Source organism: Lynx rufus, unplaced genomic scaffold, assembly GCF_022079265.1.
Source record: "Lynx rufus isolate CCGP_SWC_20201006 ecotype Redwood Valley unplaced genomic scaffold, mLynRuf1.p SCAF_24, whole genome shotgun sequence".
Taxonomy (NCBI): domain Eukaryota; kingdom Metazoa; phylum Chordata; class Mammalia; order Carnivora; family Felidae; genus Lynx; species Lynx rufus.
The window spans coordinates 22,312,403-22,339,418 of record NW_025814839.1 but is presented as its reverse complement, the minus strand read 5'-3'; the positions used below and the strand labels follow the sequence as shown (position 1 = coordinate 22,339,418).

Sequence of the window (27,016 nt, the reverse complement as noted above, 5' to 3'; positions counted from 1 at the left end):
GGCAAATCTCATTTCTCCATGTGGAAAGAGCTATGAATCACTGTTTACAATTAAAGTTATAAATAGGTTTTATGGCTCTATAAAAAATTCTAATAGGTACAAACATTGGCAATAGCCATAGCAGGAATACATCAAACTAACGTCTAAATCTTTAGGCCCACATATAGTGATAAAAATTGGAAAATACAAAAAAGCCATCCATAGACACTACTGAAGTATTAATGACAACTTGGTTGTTTGGGTGCTGTTCAAACAGCAGGGAGTGGAACAGTCTGATGTATGTCAAACCCTCTAGTGCTGGTTTCCACGTACAAAATGTGCTTAAAAGTTAATGAGATGCCAAGAAACATAGTTTAAAATATTATACAGATTTTCATTACACACATATGACACAAAAACATTATCCTTTAATCAAGATTTTTCCATATAGTGTGTTCAGTTGGGAAACAATGAAAATGTTTTGTAAGCACCCAGTAAATTTTTTCTATTTATTTTTCAAATCAGATAATTTTTGTTCAAAATCTGTACATATTCTCGTGATGCTTTCCATACTGGATCTTGATTTAGAATTGAATCATCAGTAGATACTAAAGGAGTTCTACAGGATCTTCGTTCAAATTCGGTAGCAGCTGAAAAGGAAAAGAAAGAATTATCTTCTGTCTCCAAAATACTTTTCACTACAAGTCCTTAAAAAAAAAAAAAAGAAAGAAAGATGGGGCGTCTGGGTGGCTCAGTCGGTTAAGCGGCCGACTTCGGCTCAGGTCATGATCTCGCGGTCCGTGAGTTCGAGCCCCGCGTCAGGCTCTGTGTTGACAGCTCAGAACCTGGAGCCTGTTTCAGATTCTGTGTCTCCCTCTCTCTGACCCTCCCCCGTTCATGCTCTGTCTCTCTCTGTCTCAAAAATAAATAAACGTTAAAAAAAATTAAAAAAAAAAGAAAAGATAAGAAAAGAAAAAGAAAAAAAGAAAGTTGGGGCCTTTATGAAAAGGTGTCAAGAAAATTGAAAAATAACTATGTACAACTGCAATTTGAAACCCAAGATTAGTATTAAATATATTTTGCTCAGGGTTGCACACTGAATGAATTGCTATTGTGGATAAATATCAGAGTTTCTGTTTTTTTCATTACAAGGTGAAATTACAAGATGAGGACACAGTCCACCCTGAACAATCATAAACTATAAACTGAAAAATCAAACAGGCATTTCCAAACATTTCTGAACAGGACCTTCCTTGATATACAGATGTAAGTGACAGGTATAAAACACAACACTACTGGAACATACAGAAGGGACATCCCAGTTTTGCATCAATATTGTCTGCTTTTTGGTGAAGGTGATATGTAAGCTGACACCTGAAGGACAAGAAAATAGTATGCTCGGTAGAGTGAAGAAGCACATAGAAAGAGCTAGATGTGAGGAAGAACACTTGTGCAATTATGAGTAGTTTAGTTTGACAAGGTGCTAGAGCAAAGCAGGAGAGTAGGGCAAATAGTGAGACAAGGCTGAATAATCTGGCAAGAAGCAAACTGATTTGGGTGTTTTCATTCCATGCTAAGGAATTTGAAGTTTTACCCAAGGGCAAAAGCAATGACAAAGTCAATGAGTGAAGATTGAAACCTGTTACCTGTCAAGTGACAGCTATATGACCTCTACTTACTTAACCAAGCATTACTAAGACGACTTTGGCTTTTTGGGTCTTCTATCACTAGCGGAAACAACAATTTGATAAAGCACACCTTTTCTGAGACTTGTGCAGGTTGACAGTTCCATAGGGATGGCACCAGTGAAGGAAGATTATCGCCAGAAATAATAACAGATATATAGACTTAGGGAGATTGAAAAAACTTCTTTAGCGTTTATTTATTTTTGAGAGAGAGACAAACCACGAGCAGGCAGGGGCACAGAGAGAGGGAGACCCAGAATCTGAAGCAGGCTCCAGGCTCCGAGCTTTCAGCACAGAGCCCTCTGTAGGGTCTGAACCCACCTGAGCTGAAATCAGTCGCCCAACCGACTGAGCTACCTGGGTGCCCCTAGACTTTTGGGAGATTTTAAAAGAGCTATGGAACATGAGGACTAAATGAGGAAGAAGTGTGTTCTTCATTATGCTCATGCTTTTACATTTTTTATTAGATATGTACAAAAAAAATGTGAATGCAGTATCCATTATCCAAACAATGGAAAGGGATGCCATTTACTATTTATAGTTTATTTCAGAAATCAATGATATCTAACTTCATACATTTTTGGAAACATACCTTCTTCTAGTGCTCTGGTTACTCCTTTGTCCAACTCCCGCTGCATCTGAGAGAAGTCAAATATTATTTAGAATGTGTAAGGTAAACAAAAGACATTGTAGGAATTATATATAGCTTACGACATGTGGTCTTGAAACAAAACTTGTAGAGATTAAACCAAAGTTAGGGATTGCTTACATAGAAAGACAATCACATGAATAAAATAAATTCCTACCTATTTTATGTTAGTTTTAGGTAATGGAGAACAGATACATACATACACACACGTATATATGTGTGTATATATGTGTGTGTGTGTATGTATACGTATATATAATATGTGTATATTATATATATATGTGTATATATATATATATATATATGTATAATGCTATTTAAGTGAATCTGATCAAAAGCACAATTAATATTGATCTATTAAATGTGTATAATCTCTGAAAGGTGATGTTTGATCTTACTGGTACATAACAGTTTAAACAAGAATCATATTGTATACTGAATTATTACTTGGAAATGATTAGAAAACCTGCCATTTATGAAAGTTTAATCAGTTTTTTACCTGAATGAATTGTTCCTTAAAATGGGCTTTCCATTCTTTCACTTTTAGAAAAACAAAATTTGAAGGAATGCTTTTGCTACTAATTTTTCAGGACTGACTCTTAAATACATATAAAATGAAGAAAGTGGGACTGTCATACTGTCATGTGGAAAATTCTACTGGCAAAAAATTGAGTGATAATATTTTGCTATCTGTATTATGACTAAAACACTTATTTCTTTTCATATGCACACAAAGATTTCAGAAAATCTCTTTGAAGAAAGGAAAAATAGAGGGTTGCAACAGTTTTCAAACTTAGCTTCTGATTTATAACTTTCTCAATTAGAGATAAGGAAAACAATATACAATTTTCAATTGTAACTTTGTTTCCTTTCTCCAAATTAGGACCAAGTTTGGAAACACTTATTAAAGTTATGGTTATCTACTAACTTATGAAATGTGTACGAATATTTCCAACTACAGGTGACCCTTGAATAACACAGGGGTTGCGGTGCAGTCAAAAACCTGCATATAATTGTTTCATCCCCCCAAAACTTAATTACTAATCGCCTACTGTTGACCGGAAGCCTTACTGGTAACATAAACAGTCGATGCGTACATGTTTGTACAGTAGAATAAGCCAGGGCAAAAAAATGACATTGAGAAAAACAGAAGGAAGAGGAAATACACTTACAGTACTATAGAGTATCCAAAAATAATCCATGTGTAAGTAAAGTAGGCCCTCACAGTTCGAAACCATGTTGGTCAAGGGTCAACTGTATATTACAACTGTTCCTGTCTAGAATGTTCTTATTTAGATCTTTCTTATACAAGGGAGCCTCTCCCTGAATGCCCCAAACGGGCCCCAAAATAGCGTACTGAACATAATCAACACTGGTGATAAGGATTCCAATGTCTTTACAAATGTAGGTGTGAGGACAAATGTTTTGGCTGACATGTTTCCCAATATTTTCAGAGACTGTTTTCCCTAATACCTTTTTTTAATTGAAGTATAGTTGACAGACAATGTTACACTCATTTCAGTATACAAATTCAGATTGGACAATTGTAGACACTATGCTATGCTCACTACCGTACGTGTAGTTACCCTCTGTCACCATACAACATTAATACAATATTATTGACGATACTTCATATGCTGTATTCTTCATTCCTGTGACTTACCTATTTTATAACTGGAATTTGTACCTCTTCCTCCTCTTCACCTATTTTGTCCTTACTCTCTACCCACCTCCCCTCTACCAACCACCAATGTGTCCTCTGTAGTTATGATTCTGTTTGTTGACTTGTTTGGTTTTTTTATATTCCACATGTAAGTGAAATCAGATGGTATTTATTTGTCTTTCTCCGATTTATTTCACCTAGCATAATACCCTCTAGGTCTATCAATGTTGTCACAAATGGCAAGATCTCATTCTTTTTGATAGCTGAGGTATATTTCATTGTATACATATTACACATCTTCTTTATCCATTCATCTATCGATGGACGCTTAGGTTGCTTCCATATTTTGGTTATTGCAAACAATGTTTCAATAAATATAGGGGCGCACACAACTTTTCAAATTAGTGTTTTCATTTTCTTTGGGTAAATACGCAGTAGTGGAATTAATGAATATCTATTTTTAAGTTTTTGAGGAACCATAACACTTTTTTGACAATAGCATTATATTCAGGCCTTATAAAATGAATGGGACAGCATTACTATACCAGACTTATAAAATTAATAACTCAATACCAGATGATGGGGGAAGGCTTTATTCAAACAATTTTATATTACCATTAATAAATTCGATATAAAATATAAACCACGTTTTTTACATGACATGACTTAAGGAACTACCAAGGTAATGTTGCATCTTTTCCCCAAAAGCTCTGTTCCTAAATATTTACCTCTGTGACCTTTATGTTTATTTCTAGGTAAAAACTGTGTTTCGATGGTGAAAATAGCTTTCAAGTCCATGAATGAGGACACATGTGTACCTTTATGTACACCTTTCCATTTATCAGAAATATAAGAGGGTGAGAAAATTATACACAGAAAAACTATATATCAGCAAATTTTAATTCAAAGAACACTTTTAGAGAATTTTTAATTAGAAGGATTTTCTCAATACTGTTAGCATTCAAATATGGCCCACAGAAATCTAAGGTTCAGTTGGGGACACTGCAGGATTGAGGGACAAGGAAGTCACAGCCATAGCCTCCATCTCTCCTTTAGTTAGACAGCTCTACTTCTCTCTGTTTTACACAATACAGTTTAATGCAAAAAAATTACGTTCTATTCTTAGAAAAAAAATTATTTTGAAGGTATTAAAATCACTAATTTAGTCAAAATCCCGAATTTTGCGTAATAGACAAAAAGGGCTCAGAGAGAGTGTTCTTTGCCTGAGGTCATGAAACCAACTAGATGCAGACCAGGAATACACTTCTGGTCTTACCAAGCCTAGAGTTCTATGCCAGTTACTTCCTCATAGTCAGGAAAAATATGTGTATTTTAAGTATAACTCAGAGGAAATGAATACATAAAACTCTGTCATGTGGCTCAATAATGTTTAGGTATGAGGCACACAATAGTTGCTCTCTAACTAAATTACAAATTTTAAAGTCATGAATAAAAATAAAGGAACAGAAATTATGTTAACTCCTTTTAGTAGCAGTCAATTTTTAAGCACAACTTTTTTAAACGACAGGACAGAGAACTTGAGAGAGAAAATCTTCAGGTGAAGCAAGCAAGCTGAAACTGAGGAAATTCTTCCTGAAAGAATGATTTATTTCTTCCAAAGAAATTTGGTTTATCAAAATCAATCAACAAATGAGTGAACCCATGGTGTGGTTATTTATAGCAAAATTTAAAACCCAACAGATTTCTCTTTCCCATCTAGCATGCTTCTGTCTAACCTCTCATCATTAGTTGGTATGTACAGAAGACACAATTCACTTTATTTATAATTGAAATCCAGTCAGAAATAATAGGTGAACCTTCACTTCTCACATTTGGACTTTTCTCTCTCTCCCTCCCGACAGGAAGGGAGACTTACCTAACGGGTGAATTTGGGAGAAGGAGCTAAGCAGTGCTTATGTGTTTCTGAGTCTCCTCTTTGAAAAGATGTGCCTGCCCACAGTAACATGAATTTGGGTCTGCTCTCAGCTCTGTGGTAAGCACCCTGCCCCCCGGGGTGGGTGTCAAGCATTTGTTTCCTCAATTGACAACTGTGTGGGGAAGTGCCCAATTTGGGAGGAAGCCCCGTGTGGCTAACATAACCTAAATCATATCCTCCAATTTGTTAGTGTGTATTAGTAATAAAGCTACTAAGTTTCTCTCCGTCTCCCTGTCTCCTGTGTTCTGAATTTAGAAAGAGAAGAGCAGTGTTACTTGTCGCCTACCCAGTGTCACCTGTCACAGCTCCACCAAGAAAAATGACTAGACAACACTTACAGAAACATTCTCTTCTTCCTTGACTTCATAACTAATGTACATTGTTCAAAAGCAACGCCCACTCAAAAGAGAGAAAAAGTTGAAAGAAACCATTTTAGAAACAAACATAGAAAGTCAGACAAACTGAGGACACAGAGGAATACCTTCCAAATGAAAGAACATGACAAAACCTAAGGAAAAAGAAAACTAACAAAACTAAGAAAAAAAAAACTAAGAAAAAAAAAACAGAGATAAGTGATGTACCTCATAAAGAGTTCAAGGTAAAGGTCATAAAGATGCTAAGTGAACTTGGGAGGAGAATGAATGGATCCAGTGATAACATCTACAAAGAGATAGAAAATATAAAAAAGAACCAATCAGAGCTGAAGGATACAATAACAAATGACAAATACACTGGGGGAATCAACAGCAGATAAGAAGATGCAGAAGAACAGATCAACAATTTGCAAGACAGGGTAGTAGAAATCATCCAAGCTGAAAAACAAAAAAGAAAAAAGAACTTTAAAAATGAGACTAGGTTAAGGGACCTGTGGGACAACATCCAGTGTAATAATACTTGCATTCAAGGGGTTCCAGAAAAAGAAAAGAGAAATGGGCAAAGAACTCATTTGAAGAAATAAAAGCTTCATTTTAAAAATTCAAATATTTGCTTGATTTAGCTATTTATAAAATGCTCTACAATCGCTCAGCAAGATATTTTATAAAAATTGAAACAGAGGTGCTATGAGTCAAAAAAAAAAGGAAAAAGAAAAAAGAGTGCCATAAGTAAGAGAGCAATTAAAGATGTATTCTCATGTAAGAAAATAGCAAAAATTTAACTTAAAAGAGAAATTAACCTTTTTAGTGTTACAAGTTGATTTAATTCATAAAAAAAGGACTTACCATGGGTTCTTTTTTTTTGTTTAAAGTAGCCTCCATGCTTAGTGTAGAGCCCAATGCAGGACTTGAACTCATGACCCTGAGATCAAAACCTGAGCTGAGATTAAGAGTTAGACGCTGAAATGACTGAGCCACCCAGGCACCCCCTTGGATTCTTTTAAATAGTAAACATTCATATGTCGTTAAGTGTTTGGAGGACGATCATTCACTGACATACAGTGGTGCAAAAACTGGATGATAGCAAAACCTTCAAATGTTTATGAACCACTGCCAACCGAAAATAAGTCCAAGCATCTAAGTGTACCTGTGGTCAACAGGCAATAACATTTACTTTCTAAAATCAAATTTAAATGAAAGGTTTTCAAGAAATTTAACATGGATCAGTTTAGTTATATTTATTGAATACAGTTAATACTAGGTGTCTCTTGTGGCGCACCTGGGTGGCTCAGTTGTTTTCAGTGTCCAAATCTTGATTTTGATTCAGGTCATGATCTCATGGTTTTGAGACTGAGCCCCACATTCGGCTCAGTGCTGAGCATGACACCTGCTTGGGATTCTCTTTCTCCCTCTCCTTTTGCCCCTCCCCTGCATGCACTCACTCATTCTCTCGCTAAAATAAAATAAAAATAAGTATCTCTTGGAAATGGGAGATCAAGGGACTAATATATATATATATATATATATATATATGTGTGTGTGTGTGTGTAAAATTTATATATATATAAAATTTACCTCAGTTCTTTCTTAGCACATATAATTATGACTTTTACTTCGTATGTATTAGTTAGTTAAACAACTCAGAATTTCACCAAATTAAAAGCAACAATTATATCAGATATCTGAAACCCAGAGTAAAACAGATAATATAACTAACCTTCCACAAGGAAGTCTCCCAGTAGGCATATGACGGCCGTGGGTTTAAGGTAGGAATCACTAAGTTTCTTCCTGGAGTAAGGTTTCCATTGAGCACTGAATTATTTTCAAAATGTCCACAATAAGGTGTTTCCAGGCTGAGGCTCATAGTGAGAGTCCTGAGTGAAGTTTGATGCTGCTGTCTCTCCTCAAGAAGTTTTGTATTGCTCTCTGACAGTCTCTCATTAGTCCTGTGAAGATTAAAAAACACAAATACATTTTCTTTTTCCCTAAATCATTCCTAAATGACTTACATCTTTTTAAGTTTCCATAATAGTAAATAGCATTTGCCATTGAACAGTGTTTTAACACTGAACATGTGATAGAGCACACCTACTATCTAAAATTATACTTTTGTTTTGTTTTGTTTTGTTTTTTAATATATATGAAATTTATTGACAAATTGGTTTCCATACAACACCCAGTGCTCATCCCAAAAGGTGCCCTCCTCAATACCCATCACCCACCCGCCCCTCCCTCCCACCCCCCATCAACCCTCAGTTTGTTCTCAGTTTTTAACAGTCTCTTATGCTTTGGCTCTCTCCCACTCTAACCTCTTTTTTTTTTCCTTCCCCTCCCCCATGGGTTCCCGTTAAGTTTCTCAGGATCCACATAAGAGTGAAACCATATGGTATCTGTCTTTCTCTGTATGGCTTATTTCACTTAGCATTACACTCTCCAGTTCCATCCACGTTGCTACAAAAGGCCATATTTCATTTTTTCTCATTGCCACATAGTATTCCATTGTGTATATATACCACAATTTCTTTATCCATTCATCAGTTGATGGACATTTAGGCTCTTTCCATAATTTGGCTATTGTTGAGAGTGCTGCTATGAACATTGGGGTACAAGTGCCCCTATGCATCAGTACTCCTGTATCCCTTGGATAAATTCCTAGCAGTGCTATTGCTGGGTCATAGGGTAGGTCTGTTTTTAATTTTCTGAGGAACCTCCACACTGCTTTCCAGAGCGGCTGCACCAATTTGCATTCCCACCAACAGTGCAAGAGGGTTCCCGTTTCTCCACATCCTCTCCAGCATCTATAGTCTCCTGATTTGTTCATTTTGGCCACTCTGACTGGTGTGAGGTGATACCTGAGTGTGGTTTTGATTTGTATTTCCCTGATAAGGAGCGACGCTGAACATCTTTTCATGTGCCTATTGGCCATCTGGATGTCTTCTTTAGAGAAGTGTCTATTCATGTTTTCTGCCCATTTCTTCACTGGGTTAAAATTATACTTTTAAAATTGTTCTAAAGAAATACTTATGTTTCCAGGGGGATCCCTAACTAACCATTCAAATTAGGGAAGGGAGAGAAGTGGCTATCAGTGATGTACATGGCTTAACGAATAATACTTGCTGTCTTCTGGAATGGCTCTACTGACAACATCCTTCAGGATGCCAGTATATATACACACTTATATTTAGTAAACCTGTTTACAGATATAAAAATAAACCATCCCTCAAAGACATTTTCAAGCGTTTGCTTTCACCACTCTTGTACATTTCACTTACTATCTCAAAGAAACTGAGCATTTGACACCGAGGAATCACTGAGACCAACCATCTCTAGGGGAGATAGTAGATGGCAGACGTGTGATCAGAAAGAATTAAAACAGCTACAGAGGCAATTAGCTTATAACAGTTACCAAGGCACTGGAGGCAGAATCTGCCCTTTCTGTCTTCAGTCTTCCACATACCTCCCTCCCACCACGGTGCTCTTTTTAGCCACTTTGGGAACTCTACTCCCCTTCAGCCCTGTGTGAGTCTTTCTGTATTTCACATGTATGCCATTATGTAAAATAGAAAAACCATAAAGGATAGTTTGTCTCAAGGCCCACTCTAGTAATAATACCAAAGTTCACAATCAAGAGAATAAATGTACCAAGCTGCCAGGATGAGTAGTAGTAGTACTTGACCTTTTAGGTTAAAGATGTCATCTTCCAAAAATGAACTCATCGGCATTTCTATTTAGGGTACTTCTGACAAGCAATTTTATAATAATATGCTTCTAAATGAGAAAGCTTCAAACAATGCACTTGAAGACTAGCAGATCCGATCAATGGAAAATATACAGGGTGGAGGGTGCGGGGGTGGGTGGGAGAAGAGGTCCTGTAAAACCAAAAAGAAGAGGAGGGATGCAAACTGTCCTGGACTAACATTTCAAAGGTAAGTTCACTTAGAAACATCATTTTCCAAAATTACACGATGTAGTTGGCTTTCACTTCCTACTCATCTCATGATCTTGGCTCCACAGAAATTATGCTTTAGAGGCAAATGAATAAGCTAAATTTCTTGTCTATGATTCTGTTTTGGCTTACCTGTTCAGCTCATTTCTCAAGGACTTTCTAACTTTTAATTCTTCTAGGTAGAGTTGCCTGTAGCTTTCCAACTCTGTTTTAGTAGAATCTTCTTGAGACGTCTTCATTGTAGAGACCTGAGATTCCAGATCTTTAATTCTAAGTTCCATTTGACTTCTCGTTGAAGCATGAGCATTTTCTCTTAACTGGTCCAAGTTTTCTTGAGCTGCTGCTTGTGCCTAAAGCAAATTGACAGGATAGTTTTAAAATAGCTATAATCTGAATAATTAATTATACCTGTTTCCTTTAGTTCTGAGTCAATGATTCACAGAGCAATTTTAAAGGAAAAAAAAAAGCCCAAGTGTAAAATATTTATCATCAATGTCAACTGAATTAAATATGATTTATAAAATTAAAGTTCAATCATTCTTGTATTAGTATTCACGCAATCTGATAATTCAAATAATAGAATCAATGACAAAATTTTAAAAGTCAACAATAAACTTAAGAATAATCCAAGTAGAGTGCAATTTTTAAATCATAAGTTTTCTTTTCCTCTTCATACTGAGACTAGTTGTTTAAATCATCATTTTTTCTTATCCGCTCGATTTAGTAGGAACAATGATGAAAACTGAAATCTTTAAAGGGAGGAACAAATGCCTCCAGAAATCTACAAATTTCCATAAAGCAAGTAGAGGAAACCCGTACAATACATCTATCCAAAATGTAATTTGCAGTGAAATGAACGAAAGCACATTACAGATCAATCAATTAACCTGTAAAAACAGGTTGACTTCGTGTAATTTTTGTACTATGTCCAGTCGTGCTCTTTCTTCAATCTCCCGTTTATACTGTTCCACTTGACTGCGTTCTACCATATTCATTTCCATAAATTGTTTCAATTTTACTACTTCTCGTTGTAACTTCTTGTTATTGCTCTCTAGTTTTTCACGTTCTTCTTCGAAAGCTTTCATTGATAATAACTCTTGTTGAAGAATTTGATTTTTTGCATCCAGGTGTAGACATTTTGAAGATGTAGTTTCCAGTTCTGTTGTAAGGACATCAGCCTGCATGGATAAAACACTATAGTTTGGAAGTGGAGTGGAAAGAGTCTAACTCAAAACTACGATCAAAATTTGTTTTCAGATTTTAAGTAATCTCTAAGCCCAGTGTGAGGCTTGAACTCACAATCTCAAGATCAAGAGTAACTGAGCCAGCCAGGCACTCAAAATTTTAAATAAACTCATTTGCAATAAAATGTTACCTGTCTTAGAATGTGGAACCTTAAACAACTCAGAACATCAAGAGCAAACTTAAAGCCATCAGGTGTTACTGAAATAGATCTTTGCTATCATTGTCTTTACTACACAACATTTGCACTTGATTCTATACTTTTATTTTTCTATCATTCTTTCATATCTTTCTTTCATAAATAAGTCCCCTCTTAGGAGAAAGTCTCTTAGCCCTTCCCCCATCTTAACACTCCATCATTTTTAAAGAAGTTTTAGCAATATCATTTTGACTTATGTTTGCCCGCGTCCAAAAATACGTCCCAAGATAAGACTCTGAAAATAAGACTCTAATTCGTGAATCTATAGGTAATGATTCTAATGCCACGGCCTTTTTCTGAGCTGCAAATGTTTTAATGCTAATTTGAACTGCATTCCCAGGAGAAATGATTCTCCAGGTTAAGAAATCACATCTCCCAGTATAAAACTTTAATTGGATAATCCACATATTTTTGAGGCAAAATAAAAACTTATTTCAATACTGTTATCTTGTAATCCTTTGTTACTTTCTAGAAAATAAGAGATCATACTAAACAACAACAACAACAACCACAACAACAAAACTGGCTGGAGTTTCAGTGATGCTGAGTTGGAAAGGTCTTCCATCCGTTACATAGGATTGGTAAGACAAGGTGAGTGGATGTGGTCGTTTTATAAATTTGTTGATACTTCTGTGAACATCGCTCCCCTTAAATATATGCTAGCTTCAGTAACTGGTTTCTAGTGAACAGAATATGCAGAAGTGCTGTGATTTTTAAGGCCAGCTTGGAAAATGTGATACAGCTTCCATCTGACTTTCTTTGTCTAGGGAAGCTCACCCTTAGAACCCAGCCACCACGTTGTGAGGAATCCCAGGCTACCTAGTGAGTCTTCATGTAGATACTCCAGCTGAGACTAGCCAACGTCCTAGCCAAAGGCCAGCCTCAACAGCCAAACACGTGCACGAACAAGCCTTTAGATGATTCTAGTCTCCAGCTTCCAGTTATGCCAGCTGATGCCAAATGAAGAAGAAATGAGTTGCCCTACCCTGCTTTGCCTAAACTAAAGATTGGTGAACAAGATAAATGCTGTTTTGAACTACTAGGCTTTGAGGTGGCTTATTATGCAGCAGTAAATTACTACCACAGATACTGATACTAAAACCGGTGTGCTGCTATTGAAAAAAACCTAAAACTAAACTTCCTTTGAACCGGGAGGTAGGTGGAACCTGGAAAGATGTAGAAAAGCATAAGAATGAGACCCAAACAGGGCCTCCACAAGACTCTTAGTGGAAGCCTGATGGCCTGTGAAGAGGCTGACGGCAAGGGTTTCTAAGCAAGTGAAGAAAATGACACTGGAGGAAAGGGAAGTCATGTTACAAAATACCTGAAAGTAAAGCGGATAGGAAAGAGAAACTAAAGAAAGACTATGCAACTGAAAGGAACCAGGACTTACTGGGTTCAAGTATCTGTTTCTCATTTACAGCCTCTCTACATGTGGAACTGGCAAATAATGCCAACGTGAAGAAATGGTTTTTGGGTTACGAGAAAATCCAGGGTGCTACCAGGAAAACAGAAAGATTCAAGGTATGCCTCCAATTTCTTTAGGGATCTTAAGACTATAAGATTTTTTTTTTTTTTAAAGAAGGTTCCAGGGGCGCCTGGGTGGTGCAGTCGGTTAAGCGTCCGACTTCAGCCAGGTCACGATCTCGCGGTCCGTGAGTTTGAGCCCCGCGTCAGGCTCTGGGCTGATGGCTCAGAGCCTGGAGCCTGTTTCCGATTCTGTGTCTCCCTCTCTCTCTGCCCCTCCCCCGTTCATGCTCTGTCTCTCTCTGTCCCAAAAATAAATAAACGTTGAAAAAAAAATTAAAAAAAAAAAAAGAAGGTTCCACACCCAACATGGGGCTTAAACTCAGCACCCAGAGATCAAGTGTCACATGCTCTACCAACTGAGCCAGACAGGAGCCCCAAGAGTAGACGAATTTTAAAGGCATTGTCACATAAGAGCTTCACAGGAAACCTGAAGCGAAAAGCTGATCTCAAAAGGACTTGGGAGGGTCGCTTTGCTACAACACGGCATGAAATCCAGTACTATTTATAGAAAACTAAAAAAGGTAAGAAATTTATTGTAGCAAACATACTATTTGCTAGCTTGGACTACGAGAGACCAAATCGTGCAAAAGGAAAAGAGGCCTTTGGGTCTTAGAAGTCCCACAAGGAGGAAGCAGGATGAAAAAACAGCTGCAAATACAGGTCATTCCTTATGAAAAGGAAGGAACCAAGAAGTCAAAGAGTAAAGAAAGGGAAGAGACATGGAGAAAGTATTCCCGTGGTTAGGACTAAATCCTATCTTAAGAACTGACAGCATGCATCAGGCTATATTTCAAAACTCTTATGGACTAGGGTGCTTCCTATCTTCTTTTTCTGAATGGGAGAGTCTTCAGCAGTTGAGTAGAATGTTGCATTTGTGAGTGGTAAATAACTGTCTCTTTCGTTCTCAAGTCCTCATATTGAGAACACTTGCACTCAAGGGGTTATACTTTAGATACCATAACCCAGGCAGCTTATCCCCACTGCACCTGATTAAGATGGTAAGATCTTGGACTCAAGCCCTGAACCTGATGCCATGATAACTGAGACTTGCAGGAGGTATTGGAGGGGGAGGGGAGTGAATGTATTTTTCAGGTGGGAGGAATACAAACATTTGTGGCCAGTGGGTAAATTATACTGCTTTTTAAAGGTGTCCATAGGTTTCAAATATTAATTCCATAAAAAAAAGACCATGGAACAACCTTAGTGGCTTGCTCCTAATGAACAGAATATGTGAATATGATGCTGTGTGTATTCCAAGCCTAGGTGACAAAAGGCGATACAGATTCTGCCTTGCTCTGTATCTCAGGCTGCTTACTTGGAATCTAGCTCCCCATCTAGTGAGGAAGTCTAGGCCACAAAGAGGGTCTAGGTGTGTCACTTTAAGTGTTTCTGCTGCCTCCTGAACTGAAGTCCCAGGCAACAGCCAGCATCAACAACCAGATGTTAGTGAACAAGTCTTCAAATGGATCCAGCCCCAAACCTTTCAGTTGCCCCACCTGAAGCTGAGCGGGGCAGACACTAGCTGTCCTGGCCACGCTTTTCCTAACAGATTTGTGAACAAAAGAAATCTAACCTTTGGGGAGTTCGTTAAGAAAGAAACAAAAATGATAAATGGAACAGTGGATGAAAAAAAAAGAGATAAGACACATAAACTTGTATAGGAGAAGTTGGTCTCCATTAAAGTAGGATGTAATAAATGTTAAGATTAATTTATTAACAACCAACAGTGCTAATGAGAAGAAGCAGATAACTAGAAGCAAGATCTAAGAAGTTTTTCTCTCAGTTTTTCCCCATTTAGGATCATATTAGCTGTTCATTTTCCATATATGGCCTTTATTATGTCGAGGTATGGTTCCTCTAAGCCTACTTTGTTGAGGTGTGCTGCTCTTCAAAACATCCATCATGACCATATGATCTTGTCAATCGATGCAGAAAAGGCCTTTGACAAAATTCAGCACCGTTTCTTAATAAAAACCCTTGAGAAAGTCGGGATAGAAGGAACATACTTAAAGATCATAAAAGCCATTTATGAAAAGCCCACAGCTAACATCATCCTCAACGGGGAAAAACTGAGAGCTTTTTCCCTGAGATCAGGAACACGACAGGGATGCCCACTCTCCCCGCTGTTGTTTGACATAGTGTTGGAAGTTCTAGCATCGGCAATCGGACAACAAAAGGAAATCAAAGGCATCAAAATTGGCAAAGATGAAGTCAAGCTTTCACTTTTTGCAGATGACATGATACTATACATGGAAAATCCGATAGACTCCAACAAAAGTCTGCTAGAACTGATACACGAATTTAGCAAAGTTGCAGGATACAAAATCAATGTACAGAAACCAGTTGCATTCTTATACACTAACAATGAAGCAACAGAAAGACAAATAAAGAAACTGATGCCATTCACAATTGTGCCAAGAGGCATAAAATACCTAGGGATAAATCTAACCAAAGATGTAAAAGATCTGTATGCTGAAAACTATATAACGCTTATGAAGGTAATTGAAGAAGATATAAAGAAATGGAAAGACATTCCTGCTCATGGATTGGAAGAGTAAATATTGACAAAATGTCAATACTACCCAAAGCTATCTACACATTCAATGCAATCCCAATCAAAATCGCACCAGCATTCTTCTCGAAACTAGAACAAGCAACCCCAAAATTCATATGGAATCACAAAAGGCCCCGAATAGCCAAAGTCATTTTGAAGAAGAAGACCAAAGCAGGAGGCATCACAATCCCAGACTTTAGCCTCTACTACAAAGCTGTCATCATCAAGACAGCATGGTATTGGCACAAAAACAGACACATAGACCAATGGAATAGAATAGAAACCCCAGAACTAGACCCACAAACATATGGCCAACTCATCTTTGACAAAGCAGGAAAGAACATCCAATGGAAAAAAGACAGTCTCTTTAACAAATGGTGCTGGGAGAACTGGACAGCAACATGCAGAAGGTTGAAACTAGACCACTTTCTCACACCATTCACAAAAATAAACTCAAAATGGATAAAGGACCTGAATGTGAGACAGGAAACCATCCAAACCCTAGAGGAGAAAGCAGGAAAAGACCTCTCTGACCTCAGCCGTAGCAATCTCTTACTCGACACATCCCCAAAGGCAAGGGAATTAAAAGCAAAAATGAATTACTGGGACCTTATGAAGATAAAAAGCTTCTGCACAGCAAAGGAAACAACCAACAACATGAAAAGGCAACCAGCGGAATGGGAAAAGATATTTGCAAATGACATATCGGACAAAGGGCTAGTATCCAAAATCTATGAAGAGCTCACCAAACTCCACACCCGAAACACAAATAACCCAGTGAAGAAATGGGCAGAAAACATGAATAGACACTTCTCTCAAGAAGACATCCGGATGGCCAACAGGCACATGAAAAGGTGGTCAACGTCGCTCCTTATCAGGGAAATACAAATCAAAGCCACACTCAGATATCACCACACGCCAGTCAGAGTGGCCAAAATGAACAAATCAGGAGACTATAGATGCTGGAGAGGATGTGGAGAAACGGGAACCCTCTTGCACTGTTGGTGGGAATGCAAATTGGTGCAGCCGCTCTGGAAAGAAGTGTGGAGGTTCCTCAGAAAATTAAAAATAGACCTACCCTATGACCCAGCAATAGCACTGCTAGGAATTTACCCAAGGGATACAGGAGTACTGATGCATAGGGGCACTTGTACCCCAATGTTCATAGCAGCACTCTCAACAATAGCCAAATTATGGAAAGAGCCTAAATGTCCATCAACTGATGAATGGATAAAGAAATTGTGGTTTATATACACAATGGAATACTACGTGGCAATGAGAAAGAATGAAATATGGCCTTTTGTAGCAACGTGGATGGAACTGGAGAGTGTGATGCTAAGTGAAATAAGCCATACAGAGAAAGACAGATACCATACGGTTTCACTCTTATGTGGATCCTGAGAAACTTAACAGGAACCCATGAGGGAGGGGAAGGAAAAAAAAAAAAAAAAAAAAAAGGATGTTAGAGTGGGAGAGAGCCAAAGCATAAGAGACTGTTAAAAACTGAGAACAAACTGAGGGTTGATGGGGGGTGGGAGGGAGGGGCGGGTGGGTGATGGGTATTGAGGAGGGCACCTTTTGGGATGAGCACTGGGTGTTGTATGGAAACCAATTTGTCAATAAACTTCATATAAAAAAAAATAAAAAAAAATAAAAAAAAATAAGGAAAAAAAAAAAACTGAACATGCTGTTTTCAGTGACAACAAGATATTTCATGGAAGAATTTGAGAAGCAATATCCTAGTAGGGGCCAGAATGCCTGGGTCTGAATTCCCAGTTCTGCTCGTTATGAGCTGTATGACCTTGAGCACACTACCTAAAACTTCCATGTCTCAGTCTCTGCATCTGTAAAATGAAGGTAATAATAGCACCTACTGGGACACCTGAGTGGCTCAGTCGGTTCAGTGTCTGGCTCTTGATGTCAGCTCAGGACATGATCTCAGGGTCATGTAATTGAGCCCCACATCGAGCTCTGCATGGACAGCAAGGAGCTTGCTTGGGATTCTCTCTCCCTCTCTCTCTCTCTCTCTGTCCCCTTTTCTCTCTCTCCCTACATGCCCTTCCCCACAATCTCTCTCTCTCTCTCTCTCTCTCTCTCAAAATAAAGGTCCTTAAAAAAGTTATCTCAAAATAAATAATAATAGTATCTACCCCACTGGGATGTTGGGAAGATTAAATTAGGAAATAAGAGATGAACAACTTAGAAGGGTACGTGGCACATAGTCAGCTCTAAGCGTCTGCATTTAGCATGATTACTGTTGCTGTATTTTGCGTTCCAATACAATGTGATAGTTTAGGCAGGTGGCCTGCCAATACAAGTGTTGCCCTATACAAATTATACTGAAGTTATTCTTCATTCCACCGCAAGTGGCAGCAAATGGGGAGCATGAGGCCCAGAATCTCTCCTCAGTACTTCACACAACTTTCGCCAATGCCACTAGCGAACAGTACTTTTTCCATTTATAATCCTTTTAACTTACTTCCTCTCTATACCACTCAGTGGACAATGCTCACAGACCAAGGTACAAAGAGCACCTCCTTGACTGAGTAGTAGATCCTTTACATGACCATCAGAGGCAAGGGAAAGCCACTGACATGGAAATAACCGAGTCTTGCTAAACTAAAGTTCCTCAATCATTTCACGTCCCTACTGTTTACGTTACGCTGCTTTAACATGTACTCTGATGAAGAGATTAAGGCTTTGTGGTAAAAGCATATCAGAAAAGCTGTCCCCAGATCTTTGCAGTTGGTAAAGTGTTATAAATCTGTAAATCCCAGTTCTGGCTGTGTAAGGAAGAAAGGCAAATTTAGAGAGCTTTTTCATAGTGAGAGGGAAAAAAAAACCAAACATTTGATTGAACATTTCTCCTCTATTTGATTAAGTGCTTTCATTAATAGTTTTATTTATATAAGTGTGTGTGTGTGTGTGTGTGTGTATAGATATACACACATTTTTTTAACATTTATTTTTTGATAGAGAGCACGAGTCTGAGTGACGCAGAACGTGAGGGACAAAACGGATCCAACAGAGGCTCTGCTGACAGCAGAGAGTCCGATGCAGGGCTCAGTCTCAAGAACGTGGAGATCATGACCTGAGCCAAAGGCAGACTCTGATAAGACTGGAGACAGCCAGGCACCCCTCAATTTTGTATTTCATTTCTTAGCATACATTTAGAATAAAAGCTTTGTTATACCAATGTTTCCAAGAAGAATTTATTGATACGGCATAAAGCACTTAATTTTATCGGAAAAACTGTTAAGTTAAAATATTTTCAATTTATACAAGGATAAGTACCACACGTATCAAATATTATTATCCCTTAAATTTATACTTAGGAAGGCGAAATTACCTGTCATTAAAAAAATAAAAACAACGTCAAATAAAGAACTATATTGTTCTGCGCAGGCTAGATGACAAGTGTCAAGAGAGTTAAGGCTAATGGGAGTTACAACAGTCAGAGAAAGTTCATAGGAAAGGAGACTGTGAGACAAGTCTGAATAACATAGGTTTAGGCAAGAGGAACAGAAGCTAAAAAGACAGCATGAGTAACGGCGGGGAGATGGTGAAATCAACCCAATTAACTCAGAGGATAAAATCTGATGGCAGAGACATTAAAAACAGGTGTCCACACAAGAACTACATGAATGTTCATAAGCAGCAGTATTAACAGGCAAAAAGTGGACACAACCAAAAAGTGGTCCATCAACTGATGAATGAACAAGGGCCTTAGCCCACAATGGAGTACTGTTTGACAATAAAAAGAAATGAAGCACTGATATAAGCTGTAACCAACACAGATGAACCCGGAAAACATTAAGTGAAGCTAGCTAGTCCCAAGGGACCACACGTTGTGTGACTCCATTTATATGAAATATTCGCAAGAGGCAACTCCAGTGAGAGGCCAAGTAGTAGACTGGTGGTTGCCTGAGGCTGGGGGCAACGGGTAAGGGTTCCCTTTCAGGGTCAGGAAAGCATTCTACTTGATGGCAGTGATGGTTGCACGAGCGTACACAGAGACGGTGAACTGTGCGTGTCAAATGGGTGACTTTTATGGGATGTGTATTGTACCTCAAAAAGGCTTTAAAAAAAAAAACCCAATGGCAGGACACAGATAATGTTCTCAATTCTCGCTTTTGGGCGTACATACTATACATGATCTGAATATTTCAGATCATGTGCTTTGACAACATGTCTAAAAGGCAAAGAAAATGAAGGAAATGCCTAAGTTCAAGTGGTTTGTTAAGTGATCTTTCTGTACAAGTCATCCTGAAATCAATACAGATTCTTCCCAAAAGTGAAGATGAGAACTAAGACAATTCTCTGAAACATCCCATTAAACATTATCTTCTGATTTTATCCAGCTTGCCTCATCATGGTAATAGAGATATCATTAAAAAACATTGTTTAGCAGGGGACAAAAGTCTCTTGGGGCACCTGGGTGGCTACGTCAGTTAAGCGTCCAATTCTTGCTTTCAGCTCAGGTCATGATCTCACGGTTCATGAGACTGAGCCCACGTTGGCTCTACACTGACAGCATGGAGGCTGCTTGCGATTCTCCCTCTCTCCTCTCTCTGCCCCTCCCCTGTTAACATGCACGCACACACTCTCTCTTGCTCTTTCTCTCTCAAAATAAATAAATCAACTGTAAAATAAGTTTTACATTAAGAAAGAAAAAAGTTTCTCAATTTCTGTGAGGAAGGAGACAAAAGCCTCAACTTTCCTAACTATTACAAGAAAAAAACGTATAACGCAAATAGTAAAATGAAAGTCAGAGTTTACGAAATAAATGTATTGTAAAGATACTAAAATCATAATCAATTAATTATAATGAGAATACAAAAGAAAGCGGTCCATGGAAGCTCGTATCCTAAAACACCTTATATTATTTAACCAGCTATAAGTTAACTGTTGACAGGTTACATTTACTACATACTTGACTTCTGATTCGACCTAATTTCTTCTTGAGATCCCGTCTCTCATCTTCCAGACGAAGATGTGATATAACCTCCGGGGAAGCGTGTGACATAGACTGTTTCTTCAGAGTATCAGCCAGTTTTTGTTGAAGTTCTCTCACAACTACCTAATAAGACATTTCTGTTACTGATTTTCTAAATCATCTTATTATTAAATTATGTTAATAATAGACAACTCTACCATGCGTACTTTGAGAAATATCACCACATACATCAATTCACCTTCTTTTATTTTTTTTTTAATTTTTTTATCGTTTATTTATTCTTGAGACAGAGAGAGACAGTGCATGAACAGGGGAGGGGCAGAGAGAGTGGAAGACACCGAATCTGAAACAGGCTCCAGGCTCTGAGCCATCAGCACAGAGCCCGACACGGGGCTCGAAATCACGGACCGGACCGTGAAATCATGGCCTGAGCCGAAGTCGGACGCCTAGCGACCAAGCCACCCAGGCGCCCCAATTCACCTTCTTTTAGCAACACATACACATTCCTGTTCACTGAATTCAGTTAAAGAACAAAAGGTGTTATCTCCCTGCCTAGTCAGGATGATGTCACTTAGATAATGAATTCAGCCTCACTATCCATTCTCCACTGGTGAATTTGCAAAGCTTCAAAACCTACAGAAGTCTCAAAAAGAAATGGGGACATAGTGGGCACAGCAGTCGTAAATTCTATATTATGAAAGGGTTTCTCTCTTTTTTTATTGCAGGCTTAAGCTACCGTCAGAATTCCTCACATATCCAATCCTCTGCTCTTATCCTTCTAATAGACTCCTATCTCGGGAGTAAAGTAAAGTCATTCCAATGGCCCCTGCTTCCACCCCCCTCCCCTGACCTCAGCTCCTACAGCTCTCTCCCCTACTCACTCCATTCCTGCTAAACAAGAATCCTGCAACCCCTCCTTGGTCTGAAAATGGAGATCCAATGCCAAATTAATAAATCACAGAGAGATACAATTCTCTTTGTACTGGACAAACTTATGCCCACATGACAGTAACTGAGCTTCGAAATGAGCAAATTATTTGTAAAAATATTTAAAATAAGTTATAAACAGCAGTGGGAAGATTACTCAAACATGGCTTTCCTGACACTCACCACAGTTGTCCCAAATTATGATGTAGTGTAAAGTAGATGCCTTTAAAGAATTAAGAGGTTGTAGGAACACATGATTTGAGACTGAAAATTGAAATTTATGTGAATAAAAATAAAATCATACCAACTTAAAATGTATAAAAAGCTACCAAAGGAAAAGTACTACCAGAAAGAGCACCTACACTTCATTTCATCTGGGAAATCTGAAGTGACTGTCCAGTTAACTCAATTAATTGGATCTAAGTTTCAAAATACTCATTTTACCTTTGAGCATTTTCATTTACCAGCTCACCACAGTAATAAAATGCGGTGGCAAAGATTACAATTATTATTGTAGGGGGGGCCTGGGTGGCTTTCTCGGTTAAGCAAGCAACACTTGATTTCGGCTCAGGTCATGAATCTCACAGCTCCTGACTTTGAGAGTCCTGTGTCGGGCTCCACGCTGGCAGTGCAGAGCCTCCTTGGCATTCTCTCTCTCTGCCCCTCCCCAGCTCATGTTCTCTCTCCGACTCTCTCTCAAAACAAACTTAAAAAAATATTATTATAGCAGTATAAGACTATCATCTAGTAACAGTTTATAACTTAACCTCTTAAAGTTTCATAGGTGACATAGTATCTGTACTCAAATCAAAACACCTCTCAGGTCTAATTTTTATTTGCTGCATACGAGTTATGCTTTTTGTTGATTTATAGTCTTTTTTTTTAATATTCAACTAGATTCACAAGTCAGCCATAATCAAATATTACCTGAGTTTTCTTTCTGGAAATCTGAAAAATTGTTATCTTTCTGGATACTTACTTCTAATTTTCCTTTCTCATTTTTATACTTATACATTCTTTCTTTTAAATGTTTACATTCATTGATTAACTCGTTATTTCTTTCTCCCAGCATAAGACCTTGTTCTTCACGTTTAGCTTTAAGGTATTTTTGGACATTCTGAAACTGGTCTTGCATATTAATCACTAGCTTTTCTTCACTGTCAGCTTGGTTGTGAGCAGCATCTAGTTGCTGTCTAAGCAACATATTTTCACTTTGTAGTTGAGATAACCTTTCCTCGAAGGATTCCTGCTTTGCAATGTATTTATTCACTTTACTTTGTTCCTTCTGATACATGTGTTCAATTTCCATCTTCTGGCATTGTGTTTGGCTTAGGTCCCTTTGTTCACATTCTAAAACTACAGTCTTTTCTCTGAGAGCATCTTTTGTGTGATGGAGCTCAATTTCCAGGGCGTTGAATTTACTTTCATCTTGAGAAAGTTGCCGAGAAAGAAGTTCATTGTTATCTTGTAGTTTAGACACATCAAAAGTCATCTGGTCCTGTAAGTGACCATCTTCATCTCTTGGTCTCTGGAAAGCAAGTTCTAGGTCTCTTCTTGATGTCTGACTCTGATCATGATCGTGCACAGCAGTAGCCAGTCTAGCACGGTATGATTCAACTTCTGCTTCCAGGCTCTCTTTCTTTTGTTTTTCATTCTCCAGTTTAGACTTCAGCATCGTAATCTCAGCAGTCAGAGCATTAAGCTGTCCACTATATCGGAATATTGTTTTTGATAATGTTTCCTCATTCTGCTTTATGGTCTTTTGAAGATTGTCATTCTTTTCCTTTACACTTTCAATGTCTTCACAATATTTCGTTTCCTTTCTCTGGTTCTGATTTTTTATGGTGTCTCTTTCCAGTCTTAGCATGGCGATTTCATCCTGCAACATGTGGTTTTTATGCAACAGATCTTGCATTTTCTCACGACTATCAGAAAGCTAAGTAAAACAAAGGACATTTTCAGATCGCATTCAATAAAGTGACATTATCATGCTTTTCTTTGAAATTAAAGCATAATCTATGTTTAAACAATGAAAAGGTTACAGGAGGTGCCAGGGTGGCTCAGTTGGTTAAGTGTCTGACTCTTGATTTTGGCTCAGGGAATGATCTCACATTCTGTGGGTTCAAGCCCTACATCAGGCTCTGTGCTGACAGTCAGGAGCCTGCTCAGGATTCTCGCTCTCCCTCTCCCTGCCCCTCCTCTGCTTGTGTTCTCTCTCTCTCTCTAATGAATAAAGAAACATAGAAAGAAGAAAGAAAGAAAGAAAGAAAGAAAGAAAGAAAGAAAGAAAGAAAGAAAGATGGATTACAGTAAGTGAATATCCAACTGGAAAAAAATGAAGCTGGCTCCAAATCTCAAATTTTATGCAAGCATAAGTTCCCAAAAGTTCAGAACTTTAACTGAAGATAACGAAGGCATGAAAGTAAAAAAGAATTCGTGAGAAGTTTTCAGAATCTCAGAATTGGAAAAGCCTTTCTCTGATTTACAACAAACCAGAAGGCCTGAAATAAAAGATTAATAACTCTGACTACACTTAAAAATTGAGTTTACAGTAGATATCAAAAACACAACTACCCCACAGTAAAGTCGTTAGCTCTGCATCTATTTGGACAGATTAAATTTCCTAAAATGCTTTTCTTTCTGAGAATATTTCATAGATATCTACTTTGCTAACATTTCTATAGTCAGTTATAAGAATAGATCTATTGATAACTGAGAAATCTAGGCAATGTATTATAATATAAACACTTCTCCATATATCAAAGAACTCATTTGGTTATCACAATTCTAGAATGGAGACATTAAAACGGTGAGCTGCAGGACTCTCCCCAGGTCTTCTCACTCCACAACTAGTGCTCTTGCACCAACCACTGCTACTTCTCTAGTGTAAATACACAAATATGAAAGAAGTCTTGGATTTCAAACTGCTGATAGGAAATAAGGTGAAATTTATACATCTCTTAGAAAATCATGAAATTACTGCTGCAATACCTTGTATTTCCTCTTCATGTTGAAAATAGTAATAAATATAAAAGAGGGGAAAGACACTCCACTATTTTATTAGGAATAAAATGCCTATCAATAAATTGTCATTAAGTGTATACCGTAGCATACCATTGTTTTCAAAAGTTCCTTGTAATGAAAGAGGACGCTACTTGAAGCAAACTGTTACTTTTCTCAAAAGTAGGAGACTTGATACCGAAAATATGATCTGGGAACTGGCTATACTCGTCCTCCTGTCCATTAGCAGAAGTGTTCAACTGATCTATTAATATATCAAGGCAGTGAAGTAACTGTTCAAAACCAAAACACATGTTGCTAGTAGCAATAGTTTTGAGATTAGGGAAAGCTCATCGATTCCTACAGAAAGTAATACAAGCCTCTCCTTTGGATGAGGACATTATGAATGTCACTAGTTGTTGCAGACAAATGCATTTAATCAAGAATATTATTTTATCCGATGAAACAAAAATGCCACCGTCCCCCATGCCCCTCCCCAAAAATATATGTGCTCTTAAAACCCTCTATAGTTTCCATGATGTACAGTGTTGGGTTTTTAAAATTTATATATACATACATGGAGAAAAAGTAATAATAATTAAAAAATAGAATGTATACAAATACGTACACACATGTACTTCAAAATGACTAAAGAAGATATTTCAGAATTCGTTTTCTTATGAGCCATTTCTAGCACCTTTTGCTTGTAAAAGTGATTGTTTAGACTTCCATCTTGTAATACTCTGGCCTTCTGTTCTGGAGAAAGTTGCCACTGTCACTGCACTTTTCTACAACCTGGAGATACATTTCATCACGATTTTGGTCTCATACCGTTAAAAAAAAAAAGTCAAAAGCTGAAGAGGAAAATTTTAAACAAATGTTCCAAGGAACATGATCCCATGTTTTAATTTATTTTAAACCTAAATAATATATATTGAATCAAAGGGATACCATAAAATATATGCATAATACACTATATAGTATTGATGGAAATATACAATTTTTTCTCAAAAAGTAATTTACCTGATTCAAATGATCTTTTGCGGCCTTCAATTCCATGTTTCGTGTTCTAAGAGCGAGTTCAAATTCTTGTTTTGTTTCAACTTCTTTCTGATATTGGTCTTCTATTCTTCTTAACTTCTCCCTAATTTTTTCATACAACATCTCAGCATTTCTTCTTTTTTCTTCCTCTTGTTTTAAAGTAAATCTGCAATTTAATGTGCTTATTTTAAAATTTGTTTTGTTAGAAATAAAAAGTTCCTCTTATGATCTGGTTCCATATATGTTGGCTTACTGTGCAAATGAAATTTCTATGTTCTCACGTTTTTATTTTTTTCTTTCTAGGGCTCATGTTTTTAATTTGTCACTTCAATCTCTTCCAAAACATATATACCATTGAAAAGAAGCAAGGACAAAGCGTTATGCAACTTAGTTACTTTTAGTCAGTAATAACTCTGGTAGATGGTGTAGGAAAGAAGTTTGAAATTATTCAAGAAAGTGAGAGTTGAAAATTACCCCTTTTCCCACAGGTATAATTATTCCTCCACAGGACAGATAATTCAGTTACTCATTAAAAAGAGAAGTTGCGGTTGCTGGGAAGATGGCGGCGTAGGAGGACGCTGGGCTCACCGCTCGTCCTGCTGATCACTTAGATTCCACCTACACCTGCCTAAATAACCCAAAAAACCGCCAGAGGATTAGCAGAACGGAGTCACCAGACCCAAGTGCAGACGAGAGGCCCACGGAAGAGGGTAGGAAGGGCGGCGAGGCGGTGCGCGCTCCACGGACTGGCGGGAGGGAGCCGGGGCAGAGGGGCGGCTCGCCAGCCAAGCAGAGCCCCCGAGCACGGCTTGCAAAAGCGGAGGGGCCTGACAGACTGTGTTCCGACAGCAAGCGCGACTTAGCGTCTGGGAAGTCATAAGTTAACAGCTCTGCTCAGAAAGCGGGAAGGCTGGAGGACAAAGGGAGGGTGAGCTGCAGAGCCCCCGGACGACAGAGCTCAGTTTGGCGGGGAACAAAGGCGCTCGCCAGCGCCATCTCCCCCGCCCATCCCCCAGCCAAAATCCCAACGGGAACCGGTTCCGGCCAGGGAAATTGCTCACTCTGTGCAAACACCCAACTCTGTGCTTCTGCGGAGCCAAACCTCTGGCAGCGGATCTGACTCCCTCCGGCTGCCACAGGGCCCCTCCTGAAGTGGATCACCTAAGGAGAAGCGAGCTAAGCCTGCCCCCCCTGCCACCGTGCACCTTGCCTACCCACCCCAGCTAATACGCCAGATCCCCAGCATCACAAGCCTGGCAGTGTGCAAGTAGCCCAGACGGGCCACGCCACCCCACAGTGAATCCCGCCCCTAGGAGAGGGGAAGAGAAGACACA

General features: G+C 38.3%; 1 protein-coding gene and 1 long non-coding RNA gene across 2 annotated transcripts in view; one reads left to right on the top strand and one right to left on the bottom strand.

The window, feature by feature from the left end:
* Positions 1–2,198: 2,198 nt before the first annotated feature.
* The window catches only part of LOC124518522 (uncharacterized), a 110,721-nt gene continuing 85,903 nt past the window's right edge, over positions 2,199–27,016 (bottom strand). The window contains exons 24-30 of the mRNA XM_047088517.1: positions 25,665–25,847; positions 22,621–23,577; positions 20,691–20,837; positions 11,120–11,410; positions 10,365–10,582; positions 8,004–8,232; positions 2,199–2,302 (exon numbers count right to left, since the gene is read on the bottom strand). Of these exons, the coding sequence (XP_046944473.1) occupies positions 2,219–2,302; positions 8,004–8,232; positions 10,365–10,582; positions 11,120–11,410; positions 20,691–20,837; positions 22,621–23,577; positions 25,665–25,847 (2,109 nt within the window). The 3' untranslated portion in view covers positions 2,199–2,218. The remainder of the gene's footprint in view (positions 2,303–8,003; positions 8,233–10,364; positions 10,583–11,119; positions 11,411–20,690; positions 20,838–22,620; positions 23,578–25,664; positions 25,848–27,016) is intronic.
* LOC124518456 (uncharacterized) lies at positions 12,226–18,863 on the top strand. Its single transcript, XR_006963674.1, has 3 exons — positions 12,226–12,264; positions 13,097–13,197; positions 18,734–18,863. It is a non-coding gene; the product is annotated as an uncharacterized LOC124518456 (long non-coding RNA).